This window comes from Mesoplodon mirus, assembly GCF_964341445.2.
Source record: "Mesoplodon mirus genome assembly, chromosome: 11".
NCBI lineage: Eukaryota > Metazoa > Chordata > Mammalia > Artiodactyla > Ziphiidae > Mesoplodon > Mesoplodon mirus.
In genome coordinates, this window is record NC_138987.1 from 60,238,415 (window position 1) to 60,265,101 (window position 26,687).

General features: G+C 54.8%; 4 protein-coding genes across 6 annotated transcripts in view; 3 read left to right on the forward strand and 1 right to left on the reverse strand.

Annotated features, from left to right (window-relative positions):
* Window positions 1-1,917: 1,917 nt before the first annotated feature.
* BLOC1S1 (biogenesis of lysosomal organelles complex 1 subunit 1) lies at window positions 1,918-5,599 on the forward strand. The gene is made up of 4 exons (XM_082636454.1): window positions 1,918-2,075; window positions 2,794-2,866; window positions 4,984-5,116; window positions 5,399-5,599. The coding sequence occupies exons 1-4, from the start codon at window positions 2,015-2,017 to the stop codon at window positions 5,507-5,509; spliced, it is 378 nt and encodes a 125-aa protein (XP_082492580.1). The 5' UTR covers window positions 1,918-2,014; the 3' UTR covers window positions 5,510-5,599.
* Window positions 5,600-5,797: 198 nt separating this feature from the next.
* Window positions 5,798-10,767, forward strand: RDH5 (retinol dehydrogenase 5). Of its 3 annotated transcripts, none has more exons than XM_082636444.1 (5): window positions 5,798-7,045; window positions 7,603-7,949; window positions 8,117-8,375; window positions 9,675-9,838; window positions 10,137-10,767. In XM_082636444.1, the coding sequence occupies exons 2-5, from the start codon at window positions 7,640-7,642 to the stop codon at window positions 10,358-10,360; spliced, it is 957 nt and encodes a 318-aa protein (XP_082492570.1). In that variant the 5' UTR covers window positions 5,798-7,045; window positions 7,603-7,639; the 3' UTR covers window positions 10,361-10,767. The 3 variants fall into 3 exon arrangements, with proteins under 3 accessions (XP_082492570.1, XP_082492571.1, XP_082492569.1); XM_082636445.1 differs by having other exon boundaries at window positions 7,622-7,949; XM_082636443.1 differs by having other exon boundaries at window positions 5,798-7,949.
* Window positions 10,768-11,663: 896 nt separating this feature from the next.
* Window positions 11,664-14,920, reverse strand: CD63 (CD63 molecule). The gene is made up of 8 exons (XM_082636448.1): window positions 14,774-14,920; window positions 14,122-14,198; window positions 12,992-13,180; window positions 12,750-12,824; window positions 12,552-12,647; window positions 12,308-12,445; window positions 11,980-12,063; window positions 11,664-11,817 (listed from the first exon to the last, which is right to left on the reverse strand). The coding sequence occupies exons 2-8, from the start codon at window positions 14,185-14,187 to the stop codon at window positions 11,752-11,754; spliced, it is 714 nt and encodes a 237-aa protein (XP_082492574.1). The 5' UTR covers window positions 14,188-14,198; window positions 14,774-14,920; the 3' UTR covers window positions 11,664-11,751.
* A 5,595-nt stretch (window positions 14,921-20,515) lies between these two features.
* The window catches only part of GDF11 (growth differentiation factor 11), a gene marked incomplete at its 5' end in the record, with an annotated part of 15,933 nt that continues 9,761 nt past the window's right edge, over window positions 20,516-26,687 (forward strand). The window contains 3 exons of the mRNA XM_082635319.1: window positions 20,516-20,695; window positions 21,552-21,678; window positions 22,129-22,249. Coding sequence (XP_082491445.1) covers window positions 20,516-20,695; window positions 21,552-21,678; window positions 22,129-22,249 — 428 coding nt within the window. The remainder of the gene's footprint in view (window positions 20,696-21,551; window positions 21,679-22,128; window positions 22,250-26,687) is intronic.

A 26,687-nucleotide genomic window follows, 5' to 3' on the forward strand; every position in this document is an offset into this window, starting at 1 on the left:
TTGTATTGATCAGCCCCTCTCTGGAGCGGAGCCTCCTCCCAAACACTCCCCCCACTACCAGGATTCCCTCCAACTGATGCCCCACAAGCATAGAGAGGTATAATGACAAGAGACATGGAGCCATCCCCAAAAGTGTTTCTAGGCCTCCCCCTCCTGGGTTCTCTCCCATGGGTTCTATGGTATAGTACAGTGGTTACACTCAAGCTCTGGCCTCAGAGAGCCCAGATCTGTATCCTAGCTAGACCACTTATGAGCTCTATTACTGCACTGCTCTGTACTGCAGATTCTTCCTCTGCAAACTGGGGATGACAGTTACTATACTTCACATGATTGTTCTAGGAATTAAATGAAATAACACACGTAAAGTGATTCACACATGGTAAGCACTCAGGATATGCTGTTAAAGAAGTACACATATAAGCAAAAACACATAAACACAGTATCCAACACTTTTTATTCAGAGTTTTTATTTTGGCACTTAATGTTCTGCTTTACGCTGCCACTTAACCATTTCACTCACTAATCCTTTGACACTTGTACACCTACCGGGATTTAAGATGCTAGTCTGCAAAGAGTTGAGTGAACTAATCAGTAATCTTCAACTCTGACTCAGAAAATTCAAGAATGTTCTATTCTAAATCAATCAGCGGGACTTCCCTGGTGGAGCAGTGGTTAAGAAGCCTGCCAATGCAGGGGACACGGGTTCGAGCCCTGGTCCGGGGAAGATCCCACATGCTGCGGAGCAACTAAGCCCGTGCGCCACAACTACTGAGCCTGCGCTCTTAGCCCACGAGCCACAACTACTAAAGCCAGCAGGCCTAGATCCCGTGCTCCTCAACAAGAGAAGCCACCGCAATGAGAAGCCTGCACACCAGAACGAACAGTAGCCCCCGCTCATAGCAACTAGAGAAAGCCCGCGAGCAGCAACGAAGACCCAACACAGCCCCCAAAATTAATTTTTTTAAAAAAAAGAATCACCTGAACAACTTTTAAAAAAATAATTATACCAGGCCTCCACCCTCAGAGATCCGACCAAGGCATATTTTTTAAAACTTCCCCTGATGATTCTAATGTTTAGCCAGGGCTGAGAACCACTGATTTAATCTGATCTTCTAATTTTCCTAAGGAGAAAACCAACACCCGGAGTGGATAAGCAACTTGCCCAAAGTCACCCGGCATGTCAGTGCACAGTGCACCAAGAGAGAATGTTGTAATAGCAAGAATGTGTTGCGGATGTTTATAATTTTTTCTTGTTGGGGTTAATCCCAGAAGCATTTCTCTTTAGTTCAGAGAGGTGTTATATAATTTACCTTTTACTTTGGCAGCAGCTTATTCTGCTGGTAAGACTGAAATAAATGGGTTTGCATTCCCTGACCACAAAAGGACAGAGATGGAATTGCACATTCACCACACATAGCCAGCCAAATTAGCAAAGCTCCCTAGGAGGCCGCTGGAAGGGCCTAAAATGTTTCTTCTCGACAATGACCAGCCAGAGCTGAGGGACTTTGGCGGGGTGGTGAGAAGAGAGAGAGCTGGAAGAGAGAGAAAAGCATTCCCCCCCTAGAGGGAGGAGCTGAGGATCAACTGAAAACCGACCAGAGCTGCCAGAAGGGAACGGCCAGGGAAGGAGAAGAATTTCAATGAGTCCTGGGAGCCTCTGCTCCCGCAACAACCGAACCGTGATGGACAGCCTGGCAACAACAACCCTCCTGGGAGCCTGAGATCCAGAGGAGATTAAAAACTGGTTCTGCAATGTGGGTACGAAACCCACATTCCCACACTCACCAAAAGTGAGCTCCCAATAAAGACAAGAGCTCACCTGGCCCTACTATCCCCTCCCTTCCCAGCCAAGATCCTCCCTACCTACCACCCCAAGTCTCAAAAGGAGGGCGGTTCCGCGCCTCACGTGACACTGCAGCCACATGACCCAGGGCCCCGCGGGAGCCGAGCAGCTCGTTCCAGTTCCGGGAGCCGGAGGGGGCCGGGCGCGCCCTGCCCCCAGCCCGCCGCGACCATGCTGTCCCGCCTGCTGAAAGAACACCAGGCCAAGCAGAATGAACGCAAGGAGCTGCAGGGTGAGCCAAATATCCAGTCCGCCGTTTTCTCTCCTGCCGCGGCCTAGCCTCAGCCCGGAGCCTGGGACCTTGAGTAACGGCCCAAATCCAAGGAAGGGCGCAGGCGTGGGCACGGGCATGTGGGAGAGGGAATTAGAGGAGCTTTTGGGGGAGTTCCGTTCTCTTGCCAACGGGCCCTGGTCTCTAGCAGCGCTCCAGTCCCCCACGGCAACGCCCCCCACGCTGTCTCAGCGGCATCCTAGCCCCGCCCTCTGTCACGGAACGCTGTGCCGATTGGTCCAGGGAGCCGCTCATCCTGGAAGTGGGAAGGAACGCTCCTGAAGGGAAGAGGGAGTTGGGGACCCGGCAGAGCTGGGATTCTTGGAGGCCTGAAACCACCAAAATGGGGGTGGTACCCTTGTTTCCTGAGTCCGGGCTGGGAATCCCGGGGCCAAGACATTGGGAAAAGCGTGCCTGAGAGTCTGGAGTCCTGGGCGCTGCCACAGACTCGTTAGCCTCCCCGGGGGAATCGCTTCCCTTCTCAGGGTACCAGTTTCCTCACCGCCAAAATGAAAGGGCTTGCTTTATGTTTTGCAAGGTCCTTTCAGCTCTGGCACTCTGAGATTAGTTGAAATGTTCCCACAACTAGCAGAATAGTAATGAATGGGTGGGGGAACCTTAGGCACCACCCCTCAAAAAACCAAGTCTCCAGTCTAATCCCTTTTCCCCCTCCACCCAGAGAAGAGGAGGCGAGAGGCTATCACTGCAGCGACCTGCCTGACAGAAGCTTTGGTGGATCACCTCAATGTGGGGTATGAACCTCTTCCCATCAACACCAACCCCGCCCCCCCCCAAGTTTAGGCACTGGCAAGGTCTAGCCCTCAGACTGCTCTTGAGGAGATGAGATGTTCCGCTCATTCCCCTATCCTCCCCCCACCCAGCTTAACTTTTATGGAGAGAGGCTTGAGCCAGCTCTGACCCCTAACAAGGGCAGAGAGGAACAGCTGCGGTTGTTGGAAAAGCAGCCAGATTTCCCCTTCCCAACAATAACTTCCCTGGTGCTCACAACTTAATGCCATCTGGCCACCTCTCTTCACCCGTCCAAGTCCAGCTGTCACTTCCAGCGGGAGGGAGAGCACCGTCCTTCACCACAGCTTCCCAGCCCCTCCTTCTCCACCTCCCACCCTCTGGCAGACCTGGAGAGCAGCTGGCAGGAAAGAGATGGCACAGCTGGTGAGGGTGAGGGCAGAACCTATGCCAGGAGCCACCTTAGAGCCAGGCTGTCACTTCCCTTCCTTCTGGGTCTCCAGAGACCACCCCTTGCTTTGGTCCTAAGTGAGGATACCAGTAATGACCAGTGACTTGGGAAGGAGCAAAGAACATTGTCTCTTGACCCTGAGTGACCCAGAAAAGTGGAGAGATGATGATCTGATAGCCAGGCCGTCTGCTGGGAGAAAGGAGGCAGTATGATGCCTTCCACCCCAGGGCAAGTCGAATAGCTTTGTTGTGAATTCAGAGACTGAGTCACCCAACTGAGCCAGGCAGGAACTGTCACCTTCATTGCTCATCTCGGGAAGATTAGGGGGAGAGAAGGCTGTGGTTGGGGCCTCTGATCTCCCTTCCCTCCAGGCCTCTCCCTCCACGCAGTGTGAATGAGAGAAAGCAAGAGGTCAACAGGGAAAATGAGGATTTCAGGAACTCCCAGGGGAATCTTGAAGCATTGGGAGCACCCTGCTATGACTGTTTCAGCTCCTACAACACCCCGTACTGTGACCCAGCTATCTCCCAGAGAGAAGGGACAGGGTCTGTGCCTTCCCTCCCTCCCACATTGGCGCCTCCTGGGCTCTGCTCTGTGGTTGGCCCAGGCTTCTCCTACTTCTCTTCCTTTTCTAGGGGCCACCCCACTTTCAGCTTAGAGGGCAGCTAAGCCAAAGCCAGATTAGAAAGGGTTTTGTGTTGCTGCCCACGGCTCCTCTCACTCCCCGGAAAGGAAAACAAAGGCTCAGTGTATCTCAGCCCCTGTCAGGTGTCCTTCCCACTCTCTGGACACCCCCCGCCCCGTCCCCTTGTCCCCTCCAGTCCCCACAGATTCCAGTGGGTGGGGTCTCTCAGCTGACCCAGAGCTTTGGGGTGGGGAATGAAAGATTCATCAGCCAACAAGGCGGAACAGTTATTGCACAGTTATTGCGGGGCGGGGGGGGCTGGTGAGCGGGGCGGGGGGATACCAGCCTTGGGGCAGTAATGTAACCGCAGGCAACCATGATCGAGGAGAATAGAAAACCTGTTGCCTAGAGCAGAAGGAAAAGAGAGAGAGAGAGAGAGAGAGAGAGAGAGTGTGTGTGTGTGTGTGTGTGTTCGTTTATCTGTGTGGGCGAGAGGAGAAGGACCGGGAGAGAGCCAAGAAGCAGCCCTTGGGATATCTTCCCTTGACCCTGAGTTCCTGGGGAGGGGGTTGCTCTCCCATCCCACCCCAGATTCAGGGAGGAGCCCAATTTCCCTTTCCAACTTCTCGCACAGATCCCTGGCCTTCCAATGATTGCCAGATGTGTCCCTGCCGCTGGATTTCCCAAGCTTTCCCACGCCCCCTTTTCCCTCCCAGCTTCTTCCTCAGTGATACCCCTCAGCCCCACCAGGTTAACCCTCCCTTTTCTCACCCAGCTTCAAGAACTCCTCTGGGGGTCGGAAATGGTATGTTTCTGGTCAGCTCCCGGCTAGGCTCTCCTGGGAATCCTGGGAGTGGAAGGAAGGGACCAGGCTCATTTGCATGTACATCGTAGTCATTTGCCTCACATCCAGGAATGGCCAAAATCACACGGTTTTCTCCAGCCTGACTCCTGACCGGCCTCCCACTCTGGCAATGGGGTATCGGTTCTGGAGACCACTCCCCACCAGCTGGGCGAGTTGACCTCCTTCCTCCTCCAACCTCTAGCGTGGCCCAGGCCTACATGAACCAGAGAAAGCTGGACCACGAGGTGAAGACCCTACAGGTCCAGGCTACCCAGTTTGCCAAGCAGACAGGCCAGTGGATCGGGATGGTGGAGAACTTCAACCAGGCGCTCAAGGTAGGCCACGCTCCCTACGTCTCCAGCCACATCCTGCGCCCCCATTGGCTGCCTCCAGTGGGGTCACCTCAGGCCTGGGGTTGAGGAGGAAGTGGGGATCGTCCCAGAAACCCCAGAAACCTATGGCCCCAGTGTCACAGAAGCTAGAGAAGTAAAAGCAGCTGGTGGGTCCATGCAAAGCCCTTTCTAGGGGATGGAATGAAAGTGCCCCCATCCATCCCCTAGAGCCACACCCCACCCACCCTGACTCCCGGGCTCCCGCACCCCACCACCACCTTCCAGGAAATCGGGGATGTGGAGAACTGGGCTCGGAGCATCGAGCTGGACATGCGCACCATTGCCACCGCGCTGGAGTACATCTACAAAGGGCAGCTGCAGTCGGCCCCCTCCTAGCCCCACTGCCCTCCCCTCCCCCACTCCTCCTACCTCCCCCAGGCGGGCAGGAAGGAGGGTGACAGGCCATGAATAAAACACAAGCCTCCATTTCTCTGTGTTTGTCTCAAGGAGCTACTAGGTCAGTGTGGCGGGTAGGAATGGAAGGTTCGAAGACCCTTCCCCTGAGCAATGGTACCTTTTGGGTAGAGGCTGGAACTAGCTTCCTCTTACAAGCTCAACTCTCTTCTCTTCCTTGGGCCTGGTACCTGATGCAGGTACTGTTGGGTAAGCAGAGGGTGGGAGTTTCCCACCCCTCCCCAGAGAAGGGCAGGGGGCCCTGTCCCAAGCTTCCTAACCCAGGACTTCCATTTCCGCAGAGGAGAAACAAGACAGGGAGCAGGCCTGGTCTAGCTCTGGCTCTCTGCCTCTCCACGTGCTCACGGCCTCTCCCAGCCTGGTGCTAAGCAGTGTCATGAGTCTGGATCAGTTGGGAGATTAATTCTTGGGCATGGGAGCACTTCAGGGCAGGGAAGGGGGAGGAGTGACAGGTCCAAGGTCACCAACAGAGAGGGGCAGCTGCCATCCTTGATAGATTCCCTCCTCTTAAGAATCTGTGACAGGACTTCCCTTGTGGCGCAGCGGTTAAGAATCCGCCTGCCAATGCAGGGGACACGGGTTCGAGCCCTGGTACGGGAAGATCCCACATGCCGCGGAGCTACTAAGCCCGTGCACAACAACTACTGAGCCTGCGCTCTAGAGCCCGCGAGCTTCAACTACTGAAGCCTGGGCACCTAGAGCCCATGCTCCGCAACAAGAGAAGCCACCGCAATGAGAAGCCCGTGCACTGCAACAAAGAGTAGCCCTTGCTCGCCACAACTAGAGAAAGCCCGTGCACAGCAATGAAGACCCGACGCAGCCAAAAAATAAATTAAAAAAAAAAAATACGGGGCTTCCCTGGCGGCACAGTGGTTGAGAGTCCCCCTGCCAATGCCGGGGACACGGGTTCGTGCCCCGGTCCAGGAAGATCCCACATGCCGTGGAGCGGCTGGGCCCGTGGGCCATGGCCGCTGAGCCTGCGTGTCTGGAGCCTGTGCTCCACAACAGGAGAGGCCACAGCAATGAGAGAGAGACCCGTGTACCGCAAAAAAAAAAAAAACAAAAACAAAAACAAAAAAGACGACTAGGCCTTGTGGAATTCAAAAATTTAGAAAAAAGAAAAAAAAAGAAAAAAGAATCTGTGACAGAGGTGGTCAGGGAGCCCCACTGGAAAAGAGAGCCAAGCAGGGCACTGGGCACTTCTGGCCTGTACCAAGCCCTGGCTTCAACCCACAGGCCTCAGCCTCCCTGGCTCCTCCTCCTCCTCCCCCACCCCACCCCCACCCCACCCCACCCCACATGCACTTAATACTTCTGGCACCCAGTCCACCTGCCTCGGACTTTGGCCTCAGTGGTAGCTAGTGTGGGAGCCTGGGAAGCCCTGGAGCAAAGTTTCTCAAGCAAAGCAAAAGAAGAAACTTCAGGTGTTGTAGTGCCTGCTAGCTTTCCCCTGAGAAGGTAAGCAGGGTACTGGGAGCTCGGGGGCTATGAGAAGACTGGCAAGATGTTCATGTACTGATAACTCAAAGCCTAAAGCTTTTCATGCGCCGCCTCGCACTTTATCCCCTTTGATCCCCCGCAGCTCCCAGGTGGGCATGCTGGGTGTTAGCCCCAGTTGGTAGATGAGAAAACAGGTTCAGAGACACAGTGAGGTGCTCGGCCTCACACGGTAAGCTTGGAGCCAGCAGGACTAAAATGCAGGGGCTCCGTATGTGTCTCCAAAAACAAGGCCCAGCTGGTTTAGCAGGAGCTAAGAGGTGATAACAAACAAGATCCCTCTGCTCCTGTGTGGCGGGTCTGCACACAGGACCCAGCTCATCTGGTTTTAGTTAAGTTACCCACAGATACAGGGTCTGCCCAGATCTTCGCTTTACTTAGATGAACTGTAGTTTACGAGTTATCTGCCAAGCAGATAATTCCTCAGTCTGCTCAAACCAGAGACTTCCAGCTAGGGGGAAGATATGAGGAGCGAGGGCTGGTGGGCCAGAGTAAACTAGACAAGTCTCCCTGCCCAGCTTCGGCTGCCACCTGCAGGTCACTTGGGGTCCAGCCATGTGGCTGCCTCTGCTTCTGGGAGTCTCGCTCTGGGCAGCACTGTGGTTGCTCAGGGACCGGCAGAGCCTGCCCGCCAGCGATGCTTTCGTCTTTGTCACCGGCTGTGACTCGGGCTTTGGGCGGCTTCTGGCACTGAGGCTGGACCAGAGAGGCTTCCGGGTCCTGGCCAGCTGCCTGACCCCCTCAGGGGCAGAGGACCTCGAGCGGGTGGCCTCCTCCCAACTCCACACCACCCTGCTGGATGTCACAGATCCCCAGAGCGTCCGGCAGGCAGCCAAGTGGGTGGAAACACACGTCGGGGAAGCAGGTGAGTATGGCAGGGGGCCACCGGGAACGGGACGTAAGGTGTGCACTCGCAGGGGCTGTGGGAAGCTAGAGGGACTGCGGGGGAGGAGCAGGGCTCAGATCCTCCCGGAAAGGAGAGGGCCCGTTGGAATGCCTCACCTACCCTGTGCCTGTCTCACCTCCCCACAGGGCTTTTCGGTCTGGTGAATAATGCCGGCATGGCTGGCCTCATCGGGCCCACACCTTGGCAGACACAGGAGGATTTCCAGCGGGTGCTGAATGTGAACACACTGGGTCCCATCAGGGTCACCCTCGCCCTGCTGCCCCTGCTGCGGCAGGCCCAGGGCCGGGTGATCAACATCACCAGTGTCCTGGGCCGCCTGGCAGCCAATGGAGGGGGCTACTGTGTCTCCAAATTTGGCCTGGAGGCGTTCTCTGACAGCCTGAGGTGAGGGGTGCAGGGCCCTGCTCCCAGTCCGGGGGGAGCCCACTCAACAAGCAAATTAGCATCTGCCCTGCAGAGCTGATGAAAACAGGGCGTGGTGGAAACTTAGAGACAGTTTAGGGCTCGAGTTTGTGGGTTAAAATCCCAGCCTTCTCTCATGTGAGCTTGGTGACCTTAGTCAGTTACTTCTCTTTTCCCCAGTTTGTTCTTCCTCTGTTAAATCAGGATGAGAAAGCCCGCCTCATGGGTGAGTAAAATGAGGTACATGTGAGGCCCCAACAGAGCCTGGCATGTAGAAAATGCCCCCCAAAGCCCGCCCTCATTCTTATTAATGTTATTATTACTAATACAACTATTACTTACCATGAGCTAGTACCTCTACTGAACACTTTCTCATTCAATTCTCCCAAAAATCCTGTAAGGGTAGGTGTTAACACCCTTAGGTAACATAAGTTACCCAAGACCACATGGTAGTTAGTGGGAGCACTGGCACGTATGCCCAGGTCTGCTTGCCTACAGACCCTGGTCATTACATTCTCCTGCCCCTCATCTTTAGACAATAATGTTCAAAGTCCCACGAAAGCACAAGGGAGACTTAAGGATGACACAGGAACAGAGTTCAATTCCCCCAAGCTGGGCCCACCTCCTGAAGGAAGTCTTCCTCTGTCACCATCACTCAGCAAATAACATCAATATCTCCTTTTGTCCCTATGCCTCAGTCTTTTAATTTTCCAATCAGCATCACAGAGCACATACTTTATACTTGGACTTCTGCAATCTGTGCCGAGTACTCCCACCTTCCCCCAGCAAATACCAGTCTATACCCTCCATATCCAGCACTTGAGGCTCAACCCTGTGTTTGGGGATCTAGGGAATGTGGTTCTTCCAGTTCAGGAGTTGGCAGATTGTGGTTCTCAGGCCAGATCCTGCCACTGGCCTACAAGCTAATAATGGCTTTTACATTTTTAAGTGGTGACAGTGTAAATGGTGATATAAGTAGCTACATAATACCATTAATTTTACAACTGCAATGCGGAAAATATTTACTGTCTGGCCCTTTAAGAAGTTTGCAGGTCCCTGCACTAGATGCTAGAAGAGAATACAAAGGAAAACAAACCTCAGAAATACCTCCTTCCCTCTGGCCCACGTGCCTCTCATCCCAGGGCAGCGGGGATATCCCTTCCTGTCATGACCACTGACCCTGTGATGCTTTCCTATCTTAGCCTCCTCCCTACCCATGTCCCTGAAGTCCTCTCCCTATAAAGACAAGAACCCAGAAACCTCCCTCTGCCCCCACTCCAGGCGGGACGTGGCTCCTTTCGGGGTACGAGTCTCTATCGTGGAGCCTGGCTTCTTCCGAACCCCTGTGACAAACCTGCAAAGTCTGGAGGACAACCTGCAGGCCTGCTGGGCACGGCTGCCTCCAGCCACACAGGCCCTCTATGGGGAGACCTTCCTCACCAAGTGTGAGTGATGGGCCCACACAGGGGCATATGAAGGGAAATGAGAGTGCCACAAAGGCCAGGCCTGCACCAGCCTGCTGGGGGCAGGTGGGTAGAGCAGTCAGGGAAGGGGTGAGGGTGAATGGGATGCCATAGGAGAGCACCCAGGCCATGTGCAACCTGCCCACTCCCCAAACTGGGGAGGGGACTGAGGACCCCTCTCACCTCTACTGGGCAGCAAGCCCCAGGACCCAGGAGATAGGGCCTGAGGTAGGCTGGAACGGGGCGGGGACACTGATTACAACTGTCCGCTGGGCTGCAGATCTGAGAGTGCAGCAACGAATCATGAACCTGATCTGTGACCCGGACCTGACCAAGGTGAGCAAGTGCCTGGAGCATGCCCTGACTGCCCGTCACCCCAGAACCCGCTACAGCCCAGGCTGGGACGCCAAGCTGCTCTGGCTGCCAGCCTCCTACCTGCCAGCCAGCCTGGTGGATGCTGTGCTCACCTGGGTCCTTCCCAAGCCTGCTCAGGCGGTCTACTGAACCCAGCCCTCCAGCAAGAGGTTGTTGTTCAAGGCAAGGACTTTATTTCTGTCCCCCACCCTGGCACTGCCTGGTGCCTGGTACAAAACAGGCACTCAATAAATGTGTATTGGGACTTCCCTGGTGGCGCAGTGGTTAAGAATCCGCCTGCCAGTGCAGGGGACACGGGTTCGAGCCCTGGTCCGGGGAAGATCCCACATGCCGCAGTGCTACTAAGCCCGTGTGCCACAACTACTGAGCCTGCGCTCTAGAGCGCGTGAGCCACAACTACTGAAGGCCGGGCACCTAGAGCCTGTGCTCTGCAACACTAGAAGCCGTGATGATGAGAAGCCCGCACACTGCAATGAAGAACAGCCCCCGCTCGCTGCAACTAGAGAAAGCCCGCGCACAGCAATGAAGACCCAACACAGCCGAAAATAAAAAATTAATTAATTAATTAAAATGTGTATTGTTCAAAACAAAACCAAAAACACTGTAGGTGGGCAAAAATGAAGGTGCCCAGTGGAAGACCCCAGGTAACTCCTAACTAACCTAGACTGACATCCTCCAGGGTCTCTGGCCCATTTAGTACCTGCAAAACAACCAGCACCCACTCGGGGGCGCAAGGGGATTGTCTTGCATCTGTAAGGCATCTTTGAAGCTGCACCTGGAGGGGTGGCCACTAGAGGGCACTGTTGGATGTTTCCTTTCTACCTGGAGTAAGGTTGAAATTCAGTGTTTGGAGTGGGAAGCGGGGCATGGGGAGGTGATGAAGAGGGGTCAAGGCCAAGCTGGGTGGTTTCCACGGGAAAAAAGCCAATACTCTCTTAAATTCTTCTGTTATCTAACATAAGTCAAGAAGGATAGACACTGGCCACACAGGTATAAAAGCAACTTGTCACCATCCTGAAAGGAGCCAGGCCCCCTTGAGGGTCAGTGTAGCAAGGAGTTGCTGGGCCCTCAGAGGTGGGCAGAAGGCCAGGGAGAAGATGTCGACAGTGGATGTGGGCTGGTCTCTCCCAGGTAGGACCTTTGTAGAGAATCCCTTTGACGTGGGAAATGGCTTCACGAACCCTTCAGCACTGAGCCTGGCAGCATGAGACTAGGAGACAGGGAGGGCAGTGGGCCTCAGCCTCCTCGGGATCCCCACTTCCACTGCCAGCCCAACAAACGCCTTCAGCACAATCCTCCTTTCCTCCACACCCCCCAAAATAGGCCTGCCTTTCCAGAGGTGCAAACAGAACGAGGTCCCAGAGGATAGGAACATGGATGAGGAGGGGGAAGGGATAAAGTATCACTCTTTAAGACAAACTGAGACTCTCTCTTTTCGGTCTGAAAAAATAATCCGTTTAATTGAAAAACCTGGAGTCTACCCACTCCCCTGGATGAGGGGGCTGAAGAGACTAGACCCCCTACATCACCTCATAGCCACTTCGGATGCTCTTCACAAGGCAGCAGGCAAAGACGATACCCAGGACCTAGAAAGAAAGACAGAGATGGGGGTGAAGAGGAGTCAGGGAGGCAAGGTACCCGGGACCCACCCAAGAGACCCCAAACACCACAAGGGCTCCCCTCCCCAGGCCAGCACGTTCTGCTCAGCACCCTCCCCTAGACCCCAGATGCTCAAGGGCGTCTCTCACCTCCACAAAGGCAATGCCCAGGGCTGCTGCAGCCACCACCAGCACTTTGCTCCTCAGCCAGCCCCCGATCCTCTCCACACAGCCCTGAAGGGTGGCAGGCACACAAGACACCATCAGAAACTTCCCACCCACCTTCCTTGGACCATCTGTCTCTCCCCCACCCTCTGTACCTTTAACCCCACCCCTAGCATTCCCAAATTCCCTCACCACCCCTGACGCCCAACTTCCCAGAGCCCCAACCCTCTCCACCTCCACCCCGGGTCCCTCTTTCCTCCTGAAACATTTCCCAGCTTCCCCAAGTCCCCTACTATCTCAGCCCCCTCCCTACCTCAGTATGGATATCCTTCACGTTGAAATTAATCCCACAGCCCTGAGTGACATTGACACAGCAGGAGTCAGGGACTCGCTTGGTTGTCATCAGGATCTTCTCCCAGTCTGTGTAGTTAGCCGCCCCGCAGCACTTAAACTGCGGAAAGATATGGGGGAAAAGGCTGTTAGGTGAACCTCCATCTTCAACATGGAGATGAGAATCTCCTTCCCCCATTACCCCTGCCCCCAGCAACCCCACTCACGTCTTCCTGCATACTGTCCAGGATCGATGTTGTGTGGTTGTTTTGGGGATAATTCTGCATCTGCTGCCGGAAATCTTTATTAAATTCTGATACCACCTGGGAGTAGGGAGGAGCACTGTTGAGGCCAGAATTCAGGGCACCTGGGTCCCAGAGTATCCAGGCCTCTGAGGCAAGGCGCTCCCCTTACTCTCTGCTTACCTTGTCTCTAAACACATAGCCAGCAATGGCTGCAGCCACCTCCACCAGCATGATAAGGGACAGGAAGATGGCAAACTGCAGGTGCAAAGGACGGGAGTCACGTTTGGAGTCTGGGTGAGAGGGGCCCGCCGGTCTCGGGAACATTCACCAAGGTTTCCCTCACCCACCCACCCCGACAAGACCCCTCCAGAGAAATGCCCTTCCACAGTCCCAGGCATCCAGGCTGGCCCACACCCACTCACCGTGATCATAAGACAGTAGTTCTCCTTGCAGGCTCCACAGCAGCCCACAAAGGCCACCAGGAAGAGGAAGGCACCCACTGCGATGATGACCACGGGCAACAGGGAGCCAGGGGTGGCCCCCGGGGTGATGGTCTGATTCAGGACGAGCTGGGCCCCTATGCCCACGGCGATCAGCCCCACTGCAAAGGCCTGGGAGGAGGGCAGGTCAGGATTCAAAGACCCACAACCCATCAGCCCTCCACGGTGGAGGGTGGCACGTGCACCCAGGACACAGGCGGAACCCCACGCCAGAGAGACCAATTCTCACAGCTCCAGGAAACTTTTGACTATGGCGGAGAAGGAGGACGCATCCTTGCCCCACAGTGAGGGCTGGAAAATTGTTCAAGGCTCTCTGGGAGAAGGCAGCCAGGAGGAACCACGCCTTCCTTCAAGCAGCTCCTCACCAAAAGCAAAAAGAGAAGTTCCCAGAAAGCCTTGACCCCAGCGCACATATTCCTGACAAAGAGCAGTGCTTCCTTTGAGCCTCTTCCTATGGGCCTCTAGGGTTCCCAGAACTGCCTTCTCACTATCCTCCAATGCCCACCACATCCTCATCAGCTGTGACTAGGGTTCCTCAGGCCAACTAGGCCAGGGAGGAGAAGGGAGGAGGAAAAGGGGGTAAAAGTAGCCTGCCTCCTCCTGGACAAACAGTAGCCTCTCCAGCCAGGAGCCCAGGACGGGAGAATGGAGGTGGGCAGAGCCCTTACCCACCCCCAGCAGCCGGGAGGGGTGATGAGGGAATGGCAAGGAATGAGGGAGTGGAGGGGGAGAGAGGAGGGTGGCGATAGCATCAGGCGGTTGGCTGGTTGCCCCACTGCCCCATATCACAAGAGACTGGGTCACCAGACAGGAAGGGCCCGGAGGGGTTACGGGGAGGGTGGCCGGCCATTGTTGGTCCAAACCAGCCTCAGAGGTTCCTGAAAGCTGGAGGAGAAGAGGACGGCCGCGCTGGCCTCGGTCGTTCCCCGGGCTTTCCTTCCACATCTGGTCCCCAGCTGCCTTCATTCCCGGCCCCTCAGCCCTCACCACTCCGGATCCAGGTCTCCCCGCACCCTGCCAGCGCGCCCTCACCGTCCCCGCTCCCCACTCACGCAAAAGGCCAACAGAAGAACGTAGAGCAGGAACTTGACACATTTCATTCCTCCTTCCACCGCCATGGCTGCCTGGCCTGGGGCAGAGGGGACGGCAGGGGGATCAGAACCTGTCGAGGGGGGATCTCGGCTTCCGAGCTCCCTGCCGGCCCTCGAGACCTTCCCTGCGGGGCCCCCATTCCCGGCCCCTCCCACCCGGAAACCCGCGGTCAGATCCACGTCTCCCAGCCCCCTCTTCTCCCCGCAGGAGAGGGGTGGGGGCGCCCGCCGCCCAGCCCGGACCCCGCCCCGCCGCCTCCGCGGCCCGGGACCCAACACAGGGCGCCGGCGGGGGCCAGGGCCGGACGCCCACCCTCGGCCCTCCAGCCCCCAGGCGTTAAACACCCCCTCCCCACCCAACTAGTCACGAAAAACAGTCCTCAGCCCCAGCCCGACCCCCAGGCCCTTTCCCCTGGGCTCTGACCACCTCCAAACAGAAGTGCGGCCGGCGCCACCCCCACCCCCACCCCCACCCCCACCCCACCCGGGCCTCCGGAACTTTGCAAAGTGGCAAGGGCCTCGGGAGCGGCGGGGAGGGTGGCGGATCTTCGGAGGCCCGGGGCGAGCCCCTCCCCACCCCACGCAGAAGCCGGCGCGAGCCCCGCGGCCTCACCTGGGTTCCCCGAGGCTGTGTGCTGCTCTCCCGCCGCGGCTCAGGGGCTCTCTAGCTGCGCCCCCCGGCTCTGGCCCCGCCCGGCGCGCGGCCCCGCCCCGGCTCCAGCCACAGCCCGCTCCCCCGCCGAGTGGCCCCAGCCTCCCTCATGTGACGCGAGAACAGCTGCGGCCTGAGTCACCCGGCCCGCGTGGGGAAGGCCGAGCCCCCAGCCCGGTCGAGGCCACGTGGCCCCTGTCCGTAAGACAGCGCCCACCCCCGCAAAGAGAGGACGCCCAGGGCAGGACCTCGGGGTGCCTGGCGCCCTTCTGGCGCCGCCAGAAGGGGGCCACCTCGGGGTAGGAGAGCGGGACCCGGCGCCGCCTGGTTCTCTCTGGCTCAGGGAAGCGGAGGAGACGTGTGAGAGCCAAAGGAGGGATGAGCGGCCCGAAGTTACTCTCTGAGCGCCCGGCCGGGCGGCAGAGCTGAGTCGAGGTGACAAGATGGTCTTCAAGAGGCCTGCATCCTCCACCCAGAGCCCACTCCCTTCCTCTCGCTCCAACTCCGTTCCACCCCTTCCCCGAGTCAGCAGAGGGCGCTGCTGGCTCTCTGGAATCGGGTGGGGGCAGAATAAACTTTCAGAAAGTCCCCAGCCTCACATCCTGGGAGTCCCCCAGCGTTCTAGAGTGACTGTTCCTGTCCCTCTGTCTCTTAGTCCCTTCTCCATTGTCTAGGGCTCCTGAGTAGTGAGCCGAGAAGTGGAGGAAGCCCTTCCCAGCACCATTCCACCCAATCATGGCACGTCAGAGTCAGGTCCCTCCCTCTGGGAGAGGATTGCTGAGGTCAGCTCCCACCCCTCCTGGATCAGCCTGTTAACGGTGGAGGCGTGGGGAGGACACTAAGGCGGGCATGGCATATATCCCCTGGATTTCCCCATCCCATCCTAGCGGACAGCCCAGGGGGCAAGGCCAGGAGAGGACTGGAAGGTGAGGGGGTGGTCTCAAGCTGCCTCCCTTCCTGTGGGCCATGGTGGTCCCCAGAAGGAGCTGTGTGAACAAGCAAAGGACAGAACCAACCACCACACCCCTGCCCCCCTGGCCTGGACCCAACCCCTTAGGTTCTTCTGGTCCTGCCTGAAGAACCGTTTCCTGAGCCTTCGGTATGTGTACACAAGGAAGGAAACTGTAAGAGCAGAAGGAAGGAGATCTGGGCTGGGCTGAGAACCAGTTTCCAGGATCACAATCTTCCAGCAAGACACACCAAGCCCCTTCTGGACTTTGCTTCCCAGTTATCACGGCAGGCAGGCCGTGGAGGAGGAGCAAAGAAGCTGAAGAAAGGAGTTTCATCTGTTTCTGCCAGGACGTGCTGGGCGCAGGGCCAGCGAGGTGAGGCAATTGGTGGCCCTGTCCTCTGCCAGCAGGCAGAACCGAGCCCACACTGTGAACAGAGGCAGAAACCCCTAGTGGCAGCTGGATGAGCTCAGAGGGAGGGACAGGTGGTGCCTCTGCCCCAGAGAAAAAAGAAAAAGAACAGATTTCACAGAGGTGGGTGGTGCGCTCCCAGGTGACCTTGGACAATAAAAGGGTAGTCGCTCCGTTCCAGGGACAAGGAAAGGGCCAAGTGTAAAAAAGGAGTAGTTTTCAAAGTCCATGGGGACTTCGGTGGTCCAGTGGTTAAGACTCTGAGCTCCCAATGCAGGGGACCCGGGTTCAATCCCTGGTCAGGGAACTAGATCCCACATGCATGCCGCAACTAAGACCCGGCGCAGCCAAATAAATTAAAAAAAAAAAAAAAAGTCCATGACACGTTGGGGTTGGCCAGCTCACAGGGCTGGGGAAGGATGTGGTGACAGATGGAAGTGGGGGAAGGTGGTCTGAAGTCAAGATGTAGAAACTTTAGCTACCTAACCACCAAGTATAATGCTTGGTCTTTGAATCTTTGCCTGAACAAACTGACTGTGAAAGACATTTTGGGAACAGCTAGGCAAATCTGAATATAAACTGAGGATTAGACATGAGAAAATAATTTTTTTAGCTGCGATGATAGTATGATTATATAGGAAAATTATTTTTTAAAGATGCATACTGGGCTTCCCTGGTGGCGCAGTGGTTGAGAGTCTGCCTGCCGATTCAGGGAACACAGGTTCGTGCCCCGGTCCGGGAAGATCCCACATGCCGCGGAGTGGCTGGGCCCGTGAGCCACGGCCGCTGAGCCTGTGCGTCCGGAGCCTGTGCTCCGCAACGGGAGACGCCACAGCAGTGAGAGGCCCGCATACCACAAAAACAAAAAACAACAAAAAAAGATGCATACTAAAATTTGTTTGTTTGTTTGTTTGTTTGTTTGTGGTACGCGGGCCTCTCACTGTTGTGGCCTCTCCTGTTACGGAGCACAGGCTCCGGACGTGCAGGCTCAGCGGCCGTGGCTCACGGGCCCAGCCGCTCTGCGGCATGTGGGATCCTCCCGGACCAGGGCACAAACCCGTGTCCCCTGCATCGGCAGGTGGACTCTCAACCACTGCGCCATCAAGGAAGCCCTGCATACTAAAATATTTAAGGGTGAGATGTCCTGTCTGTAATTTATTTTGGAATACTTCATAAGACAATAGATGAAGCAAAAAAAAAGAAGACAGTCTGGGTGACAGGACTGTTGAGAACCTAGTAGCTGTGTGGGGTGTGTCCTAGAGGCAGAGGGGAGAGGCTGAACTCTCTTGGGATTGGCCCTACCGTGAAAGGAGAGATGAGTGCCTGGAGGGTAGCTGGCACATCATGGTCCAAGGGAGAGCTGATGAAGGCCAGAACCAGGGAAAGGAGGGGAAAATCCTTGGAAAGGCCCTTCAGAGGGAAGATCAAAGAATGGGGTGACTGCTTACCTGTGGGAGCAGGAGAGGAAGGGGAAGAGTCTGAGATGACTCAGAGTTTCCAAACCTGGGCGCTCAGGGGAGAGGTGGTTGTCACCCAAGGTTGTCACACGAGAGGCAGCTGGGTGAAGATGTCCCACCTGGAATTGGGGATGTGAAACTCGAGAGGGAGGAGTAGTCAGACTGGAGATAAAAAGTTATATCTAGGACTTCCCTGGTGGCGCAGTGGTTAAGAATCCACCTGCCAGTGCAGGGGACACAGGTTCGATCCCTGGCCCGGGAAGATCCCACATGCTGCGGAGCAACTAAGCCCGTGCGCCACAACTACTGAGCCTGCGCTCTAGAGCTCGCGATCCACAACTACTGAAGCCTGCGTGCCTAGAGCCTGTGCTCCGTAACAAGAGAAGCCACTGCAATGAGAAGCCCGCACACCGCAACGAAGAGTAGCTCCCGCTCGCCGCAACTAGAGAAAGCCCACACGTAGCAACAAAGACTCAGCACAGCCAAAAATAAATTAAAAATTAAAAAAATATATATATATATATAAAGTGATATCTAAATCCATAGATGGGTGAAGGCCAGAGCAAGAGAAGAAAACAGAGACGGAGTTTTGGGAAACCCTTATGTTTAAGGAACATGGGGGAGTAAAGGACCTGAAAGAGAAAGGAAGTTGCAGAGCTGGACCCCTGCACTCTGCCAGGCACTGTGCTGGGCACTTAGAGCCATGAGTTCATTTAATCCTCATGACAACCTGGTGAGGTCCGTATGATTTGTCCTGTTTTAGAGATAAGGAAACTGAGGCTCAGAGACAGGGAGTGATGTGCCCAGAGTCCAAGCAGGTAAAGGGCAGTGTTAGGATTTGAACCCATATCTCTGGGGGCTCCAAAGCCCGTGCTTTTTCCTCTCTCTCTCTCAGAGGCCAAGAGAAAAGAGAACTCCATGAGAGGAGGAGGGGACAGTGGCCAGAAGCGCCAAATAGTAAAGAAAGGTGAGATGCCAGAGAAGGCCATTGGATGAGGTGGCCTTTTCCAGTGTAATGTCAGGGCAGGATCCCAAGCACCTGCTGAGTGGGGAGTGGAGGCATCCAGGTAGGCAGGGGTGGAGCTGAGGTGAAGGTCAGGAGAATGGGACCCTCCTAGAGGAACGCCAGGGGAAGGGCAGGGAGCAAACTGTGGCCAGTGCAGAGTACTGCAGCAGCTTGATCACGCAATGGGAGAGAAAGAATGGGGCCAAGGAAGATAGGAAAGGATGGGGCCAGGGAAACCCCAGAGAACAGACCTGTGTGGAGCTGGAAGGGAGAGGGCAAGAAAAGTCCATTCCTGGTCACCTTCATAGAGACAGAGAGTAGTGTGGTGGCTGCCGGGGGCTGGGAGGAATAGGGAGCTATTGTTCCACTGGGTATGCAGTTTCTGTTTAGGACGGTGGAAAAGTTCTGGTGATGGATGGTAGTGACAGTTACACAACACGTGAATATACTTAGAGCCGCTGAACACTTAAAAAATGGTAAATTTTGTGTTATGTATACATAATTTTTTATTTATTTTTTAATTTTATTTAACACAATTTTTTATTGAAGTATAGTTGACTTACAAAGTTGTGTTAATTACTGCTGTACAGAAAGTGATTCAGTTATACACGTATATACATTCTTTTTTTATATTCTTTTCCACTATGGTTTATCATAAGATATTGAATGTAGTTCCCTGTGCTATACAGTAGGACCTTGTTGTTTATCCATTCTATATATAAAAGCTTGGGGAATTCCCTGGCAGTCCAGTGGTTAGGACTCTGTGCTTCCACTGCAGGGGGCACGGGTTTGATCCCTGGTCGGGGAAGTAAGATCCCTCGATGAGGCAAAAAAAAAAGGGAAAAAAAAAAAGTTTACATCTGCTAACCCCAACCTCGCACTCCATTCCTCCCCCGGCCCCCTCCCCCTTGGCAACCACTAGTCTGTTCTCTATGTCCCTAACACAATTTTTTAAAAAAGAATGGCCTACCCCCTCTAGCCTGGGAAGTAGGCATAAAGCCCTGTGTACCTCTGAGTGGGGAGGAGGCTGACCTCAGACTTGGCCTTCACATCACATCCTTCAGACCTTTCAGCACCGACTCCAAGTGCTAGTGTCCAGAAATGCCACCAAGCTGCCTGATTAGCTCAGGCTTCTGTCCCTTCAGTGCCTGGCACTGGCTGGTGGTGGGTGAGCTGGGGTGGGCTTGTCCCCTGCCCACACAGCAGAGCCAGGCTGCCCTCTGGCTCTCCAACCAGGGCCAGCAGCAGGGCATGGGAGTCTCAGGTGTCCCAAGCAAGGGTGGTGCCATCTGAGAGCACGTAGGCATCGGCCAGACCCAGTGCAATATACAGTAGCTTGTAGCCAGCGCCCAAGGCCTCCCAAAGCTCAGATCCATACAGAGTCCAGCGCCTGCTGCAGACACCTTCTTCCCTCCACTCAGCAGGACCCCTGCCTGAGCCCCACTGGGAGGAGCCCGCTCAGAGATAAGACGCAGGTGCCCTGGTAGTAGAGGCCCCGGTGAACTGGGAACTTCTACCGCAGAAGCCCTTGGGGGCAGGGGAGCATGGTAGAGGAGCCAGGAGGCATGGGGAAGGAGAGGAGGCAAGAGAGGGAAGAGTTGAGGAGGGTTGGAGAGGGGCACAGAGATACAGGAGCAAATAGAGGAGGGTGGAAGACAAGGGAGAGGCTGGGGGATAGGAGAGGGGAAACAGACATGAAGGAGGGGGTGGAGAGAAAGAAGGGGAGGAGACAGGGATGGGAGAGAGAAAGGAAAAGGGTGCATCTCTACACTGGGGAAGGTAGGAAGGGTGATGCTGGGACTTAAGGTCAAGAGGTTGGGTCTGAATTGGGGGCCTGAGACTTCAATCCAGAGGCCCCAGCTTTGGATATGAGGGAGGCATGGGTGCTTGCTCCCAGATGGCAGGGTTAGATCAAAACAAGGGCAAGGTTGGAGATGTTCTGATTGTTGGAGTCTGTGGGCATAGAGAGGGGCCTCCAGTCACCGTGCAGCCAACTCCAACTCTGGGCAAGACTAGGTCAGCACACCATGGTACCCAGGAGAACATCATCATTGCCAAAGTCAGCTTACCTACTCACTGTGAGGAAAGTAAGGCCCAGAGAGAGGAAGCCACTGACTCAGGCACCACCTGCAGATGAGAACCAGGGTCTTGACACACCGTGTTCGCCGTCAGCAAGCAGCGCCCTGAGGTCAGAAGCCTTGGTGAGAGACACGTTCTCCCCCACGTGAGTGGGTGACTTGGACTAAACTCTCGCCCTCCCTGAGCCTCAGCTTTCTCCCACTTAGGCAGGAGGGAGACTACTCCCTTCCTCACCTCACAGGGCAGTTGGGAGGATCAGAGGAGAATGAAGGGGATCAATTTTGTTACCTTAAGAATGATAAAGTCTTGGGCTTCCCTGGTGGCGCAGTGGTTGGGAGTCCGCCTGCCGATGCAGCGGACGCGGGTTCGTGCCCCGGTCCGGGAGGATCCCACATGCCGCGGAGCGGCTGGGCCCGTGAGCCATGGCCACTGAGCCTGCGCGTCCGGAGCCTGTGCTCCGCAACGGGAGAGGCCACAAGAGTGAGAGGCCCGCGTACCAGGAAAAAAAAAAAAAAGAATGATAATGTCTTGATTATACCCTGTTTTTAGACTCATGGGAGTTAAGATGATTTCGCTTTGAGAAATATCTGGACGCCACCCCACTTGAGATGACCAAGGAAAGGGTTGGGAGGGACAGCCCAGCCTCCTTTAGGTCTTCCTACTCATCTTGGCCTTGGCCCAGAGTTCCAGCTCTGGCTCCACCCCAGCCCCGCTGCCAGGCTGCATCCTCAGCTCTGCCCCCACATTCTTACCCATTCCTTTCACGGCTCCTGGGGCCCCCAGCCCCTGACCTCTGGCCACTCCTTCCCCCTACCCTTGCCTGACTCCTGTCCCAGCCTCCTCCCAGCCTGTGTCACTGTTACAACAGGGTCAATCCAGATGCCCAGCTGGTGACTGGGCAGGAGAGGCAGCTGCAGCCCCTGGCCTTCCAGGCACCACCTGGGCCAGGAGCTCGGCAGCTGTGTGGGTCTGGACCAGGACCTGCTCGGGAGCACAGTGGTCTCCACCTGAGAGTCAGCACAACTAAAGTTTTTCCTGAGAGGAAGCAGACAAGAATCTGGGAGAGGGACTTCCCTGGCAGTCCAGACTTTGCCTTCCAGTGCAGGGGGTGCAGGTTCCATCCCTGGTCGGGGAGCTGGGATCCCACATGCCTCGCGGCCAAAAACCAAAACATGGAACAGAAGCAATATTGTAACAAATTCAATGAAGACTTTGAAAAAATGGTCCACATCAAAAAAATTCTTAAAAAAATAAGAAATGAATCTGAGAGAAAGGAGAAAGAGGCAATGCGGGGTGGGGTGTTTAGCCCAGGTTTCTGTTCCTTGGGGCTGGATCAGCACATCTACCAGGGGTTTGAAGTCCCTGGAGAAGGCAGACTTTGTGCTCAGACCCCTCCTTTTCTTTGACCAACAGCTGGAATAGTGGTGCCTCCTGCCAGCATAGTTGGGCCAAGGGGCCAGCCTTGTCCACCGCCCCCAGCAGGACCCCACCACAGGCCTGGAGAAGGAGCAACAGGAAAGAAAGACAGGAAGAGGTGGGCAGGCCTGGGGAGACCAAGAGTGAAGGTGGAAAGAGGGCATACCCAAGGACTGAGAGGGCTGGGCCTGCCCTGAGAAAGTAGGGGGAGCGGATGGGGGCAGGGGCGCTGGAGGAAGATGTGAGTCCTAGTGATTCTCAGGGTTCCCCACTTGTATCCCACCCACCTCCACCCCCTCCCTCCAAAACACTAAGTGTTTGGCTCCCTCTTCCCAACCTCCAACTTCTCCTAGAGGGCCTCGGGGTTAAAGAGGTTAACAGGCCTGCCAGGCAATCCAGGCAGGATAATTACAGGGTTTAGAACAGTGGTGTGGGAGAGGATGGTAATTACACAGGGAGGTTCTCTCTGAGGGCCTCAGGGTTTGTGGGCAGGGACCTGGGAGGGGCCCATTCCACAAACAAACTCCCCAGCCCAGAATAGCCTCCCCACACCACATTCCCTGAGGCTCCTGCTGGGAGGGCCAGGAGGGGAAAGCCCCTCCTAGGGAAGCACCCGCTTCCCAGCTGCTTCTCAATGGCCCAGCCTTTCCCCTCCTTGGAAGGACATGCAGTGCCAGGGAATGAGTCCACCGACCCTAGTAATAGGGTCTTTAGGAGGACGAAGCAAGAAGAGATGGGATTAGAGGCTATGAGTTACTGCCCACTAAGCCCAGCTCTGATGGACAAGGCAGTTTCGGTGCATGGTAGCAGTGCAGGATAGCAGGAGCCCCTCCTCCTCACAGTGGCTCCCCTGTGCTGGGGTCTGCAGCTCTGAAAGTGGTCCAGGTGTCTCTGAACTCAAACCCTGGTGACCATCTCCTGGGACCTGCAGTTCCTTTTTCTGAGGATGTAACATAAGGGACCCTCTACCCAGGGCTGCACAAGCACCTCTTGCCTACAGCAGCACTTGAAACCTCATCCCTTCTTCTCTCCCAGCAGCTCACACCCTTCAAAGCTCAGTGCCTCCCTTACACCCCAACCCACATTTGCTATGAACCAGTCAGGACCTTGAAGGAGGCGGGCCTGAAGGTTGCCTGGGTAACACCGGGAGAGGGGCACCCTTGGCAGGAAGACAGTTGCCTGGGAGACCAGGGCAGTGGGCGGGGCCCCAAACCCTGGTTAGCTAGTTTTGTGATGAGGGAGGATCTAAATGTCCACATCTCTCCAAATTCCTTTTCCTTAAAGCCAGCAGGGTCCCCTCCTCGGGACTGGGTCTAGGGCAGCTGGAAAGTCTGAAGCTCCTGAAGGAGACCTCCCAAGGTTTACCTGCAACTCAAGGGAACCCAACAGTACCAAGCCTGAGGGAACTCAAGGAAAGAGGCAAGATCTAGGAGGGGGTGGAGAGAGAAACAAGGCTTAATACATTATGATATAGAACTTCTTGGACTAGAAATCTAAAGTGAAAATACACAAAGTATGCAAAAAAAAAAAAAAGTCGTTTTAGACCCACCTCCAAGCAGAAATTCCAGATTTGACCACCAGATGGCAGCCTTGCCCACTCATTGGATTAAATGCAGTCCTGTAACCAGCGGGAGGAAGCCAGGAGGCAGAAAATCCTTTCTGTCTCACAAGTTCCAGACTCTTGCTCTCTGGTATTTGGCAGGTACCCATAACTCCTTATGGCCATAAATATACAGTTTTCTTTCCCTAACCTGGCTCTGACCAGAGCCAGTGAGCAGGGTTCATTCATTCTTTATTCAAAGCCATTAAGGAATACTTTGGTGAAAAAAGCTCCCGCTCTCTTGGGTCTCACAGTGTGAGGCTGATAAGTTAGGTAGTAGTAATGACTAATTATCTCATTTAGAACTGTGTGTCAGGCAGTTAATCTTCATAACTTTATGAAAGAGGTACAGTATTGTTATCTCCACCTTACAGGTGAGGAATCTGAGGCATAGAGCCAAGTTCACACAGCCAGAAAACGGGGAGAGCTGGGGCTTGAACCCAGGCAGCCTAGTTTGAGTCTAGAAGCTATGTGATTAACCTCTGTGACACACAGGATGGTGCAGGTATATCTAGGAGTAGCATCTACTCTAGTCTTGGGAGTCAGGAATGGACTCCTGGAAGACATGTCCAGAATCTCACCTATACTGTAAATTGGCGGGGTGGTGGGTGGGGAGTGGAGATAGGAAGGGGAGTTGTCCAAGAAGAGGAAACAACTTGTGCAAAGATTCGGAAATGATCAAGAGAAAGAGGGTGAAGGCTACATCCAGGTTTTTGACCTGGGTAATTGTCATTCACTAAAACGAAACAGAGCAGGATGGGGGCACAGTTCAGGGGAGAGAAGTTCTCTGTTTACCATATTTAATCTATGATATTTGAGGGTGTGTCCAGATGGCGATATCAAGGAGGCATCTGGCCCCTGAAAAAGGGGGCCAAGTCTTACTTATCTTTGCATCTCTCATAGACCTGCCGCTAGCTACATGTTTGGTAGGGAAGTGAAAGCTGGGCCACCTCTTCTGAGGGAGAAAGAGGTGACACCACCTCTGCTCTCAAGGAGTTTGCAATTTTGCTGAGGAAATGACATCAGAGAAACATTTTGGAGAACAAGATATGCCAGAATATGTGGTGAAGGTAATCACTGCTCTGGGAAATCAGAAAGGAAAGCAAATAATCATGAAAAAGAAGCCCATGAAGGCCACTATTAATTGATTGTTGTGTAATCCTCACAGCAAGTTGAGGGCAAGCAATGTGATCCTATTTTATAGATGAAAAAACTTGATGAAATGTTGAGATGCTCGTGTCTTGGAGGGAACCAGCTGTCTAAGTTTTTCTGGGTTTTTTTTTTTTGCTTTTTTTCGTTCTGCTGCAGTCTTAGTTCCTGCTCTCCATGGAATGGATCATCTCTTCAAAGCTCCCCAGCTTGGTCCTCCTCATCCCTACCCAACCTTCTTCCTTCACACCTGGACCCCCAGTTTCTAACCTCATTCCACTCCAGCTCCCCAGACCAACTCTGTCCTTACACCCAGTGCTCCATCTAATGCAAAGCGGAAACCAATGTCTCTCTGTTCTGCCTGAGAAGCCCAATAATGTTTATCCACGCATTCAGTAAACATTGTGTGTGCCAGGAAACCAGCAAGATCTGATCTGATCCCCTCAAATATTTTCAATCTACTGACCTCTAGGGCTTTAGACTCAAGAAACCAGCCTGAAGAAACTGAGAAATCAGCCTGAAGAAACTGAGGTCTGGGAAGACGTATCCAGAACCAGAAGAACTTAAGCACTTCAGGAGCACTTTTTTTTTTTTTTTTTTTTTTTTTTTTGCGATACGCGGGCCTCTCACTGCTGTGGCCTCTCCCGTTGAGGAGCGCGGGCTCAGCGGCCATGGCTCACGGGACCAGCCGCTCCGCGGCATGTGGGATCTTCCCGGACCGGGGCACGAACCCGTGTCCCCTGCATCGGCAGGCGGACTCTCAACCACTGCACCACCAGGGAAGCCCCTTCAGGAGCATTTTAATACCTTGGCACTCTTATACTCTGCCTTCTGGCTGTATGCAGGGTTACACCTGAAGACTAGGGCTGGTCCTACATCTGGGTTTCTCCCCTTGGGACTTACTTTCTCCAACTAAGGCATCTGAAGGCAGACCTCTCTCTCATCCTCACCCCTGCAACTACAAGCCCCTTCTCAGACTTCCAAGACCCTGGAAGTTCTTGGATCTCCAAAAATCCAGAGGTCCAGATTCCTCTGCAAGCACAGTGGTCTCTGGCCCTGTTTCCTCCCACTCCTCCCCTAGTGGTCCCCAGTTCCTGCCTTTTCCAGCCTACTGATTCCCTTATCCCCTTATCAACCCTCAGTTTCAAGTACACATTCTTCCCAGCTCTAAGTCTTCCTCTGGTCTCAGGGCTTCCCACCAGCTCTCCACCTTCTCAGATTGTCCCTGGTCTCTTCTTCTCCTATTCTTCCTCACTAACCCCCATGTCCATCTCTTGCTTCTTGATCCCCTTGATGAGCCCAGCCTGATGCTTCCCTCCACACCCTCCCCACTTCTGGTACTGGGCTACTTCTGATAGCTGGGGCTCCTCTGGGCTCAGATTCACCTCCTCCCCCTTGGGCTCTCAATGCTCCCACCAACACTGACTCTCGTCGCTGGGCTGTCTCTGTCTCTTCCCTCAGGAGTCTCTGTCTTGCCATCTCTGCCTTCCCTTGATCCTCTGTGTCTGCCTTCTCTGTGTCTACCAAGGGGCTCCCTTGGTACTGCCCAGTCTCTGGGCCTCCCCCGCCTCCCCCTCCTGATTTCTCTCCCTCTCTCATTCCCAGGGTTCTGGTCTTCGTCCCATCAGCTCCTCTGCCCTGTTCCCATCTCTGTGCACCCCTGACCTCCTGTGGTCTGGATCTGTAGACTTCCAGCTCTCCCCCTGTCTAGCCATACCCTCTCTCCTCCCTCGAGTCTCTCTCCCCTATCTTTGTCTCGTGACTCCCCCCTAGCTATGCTTGTCACTTTCCTTCTCTGTCTCTAGTT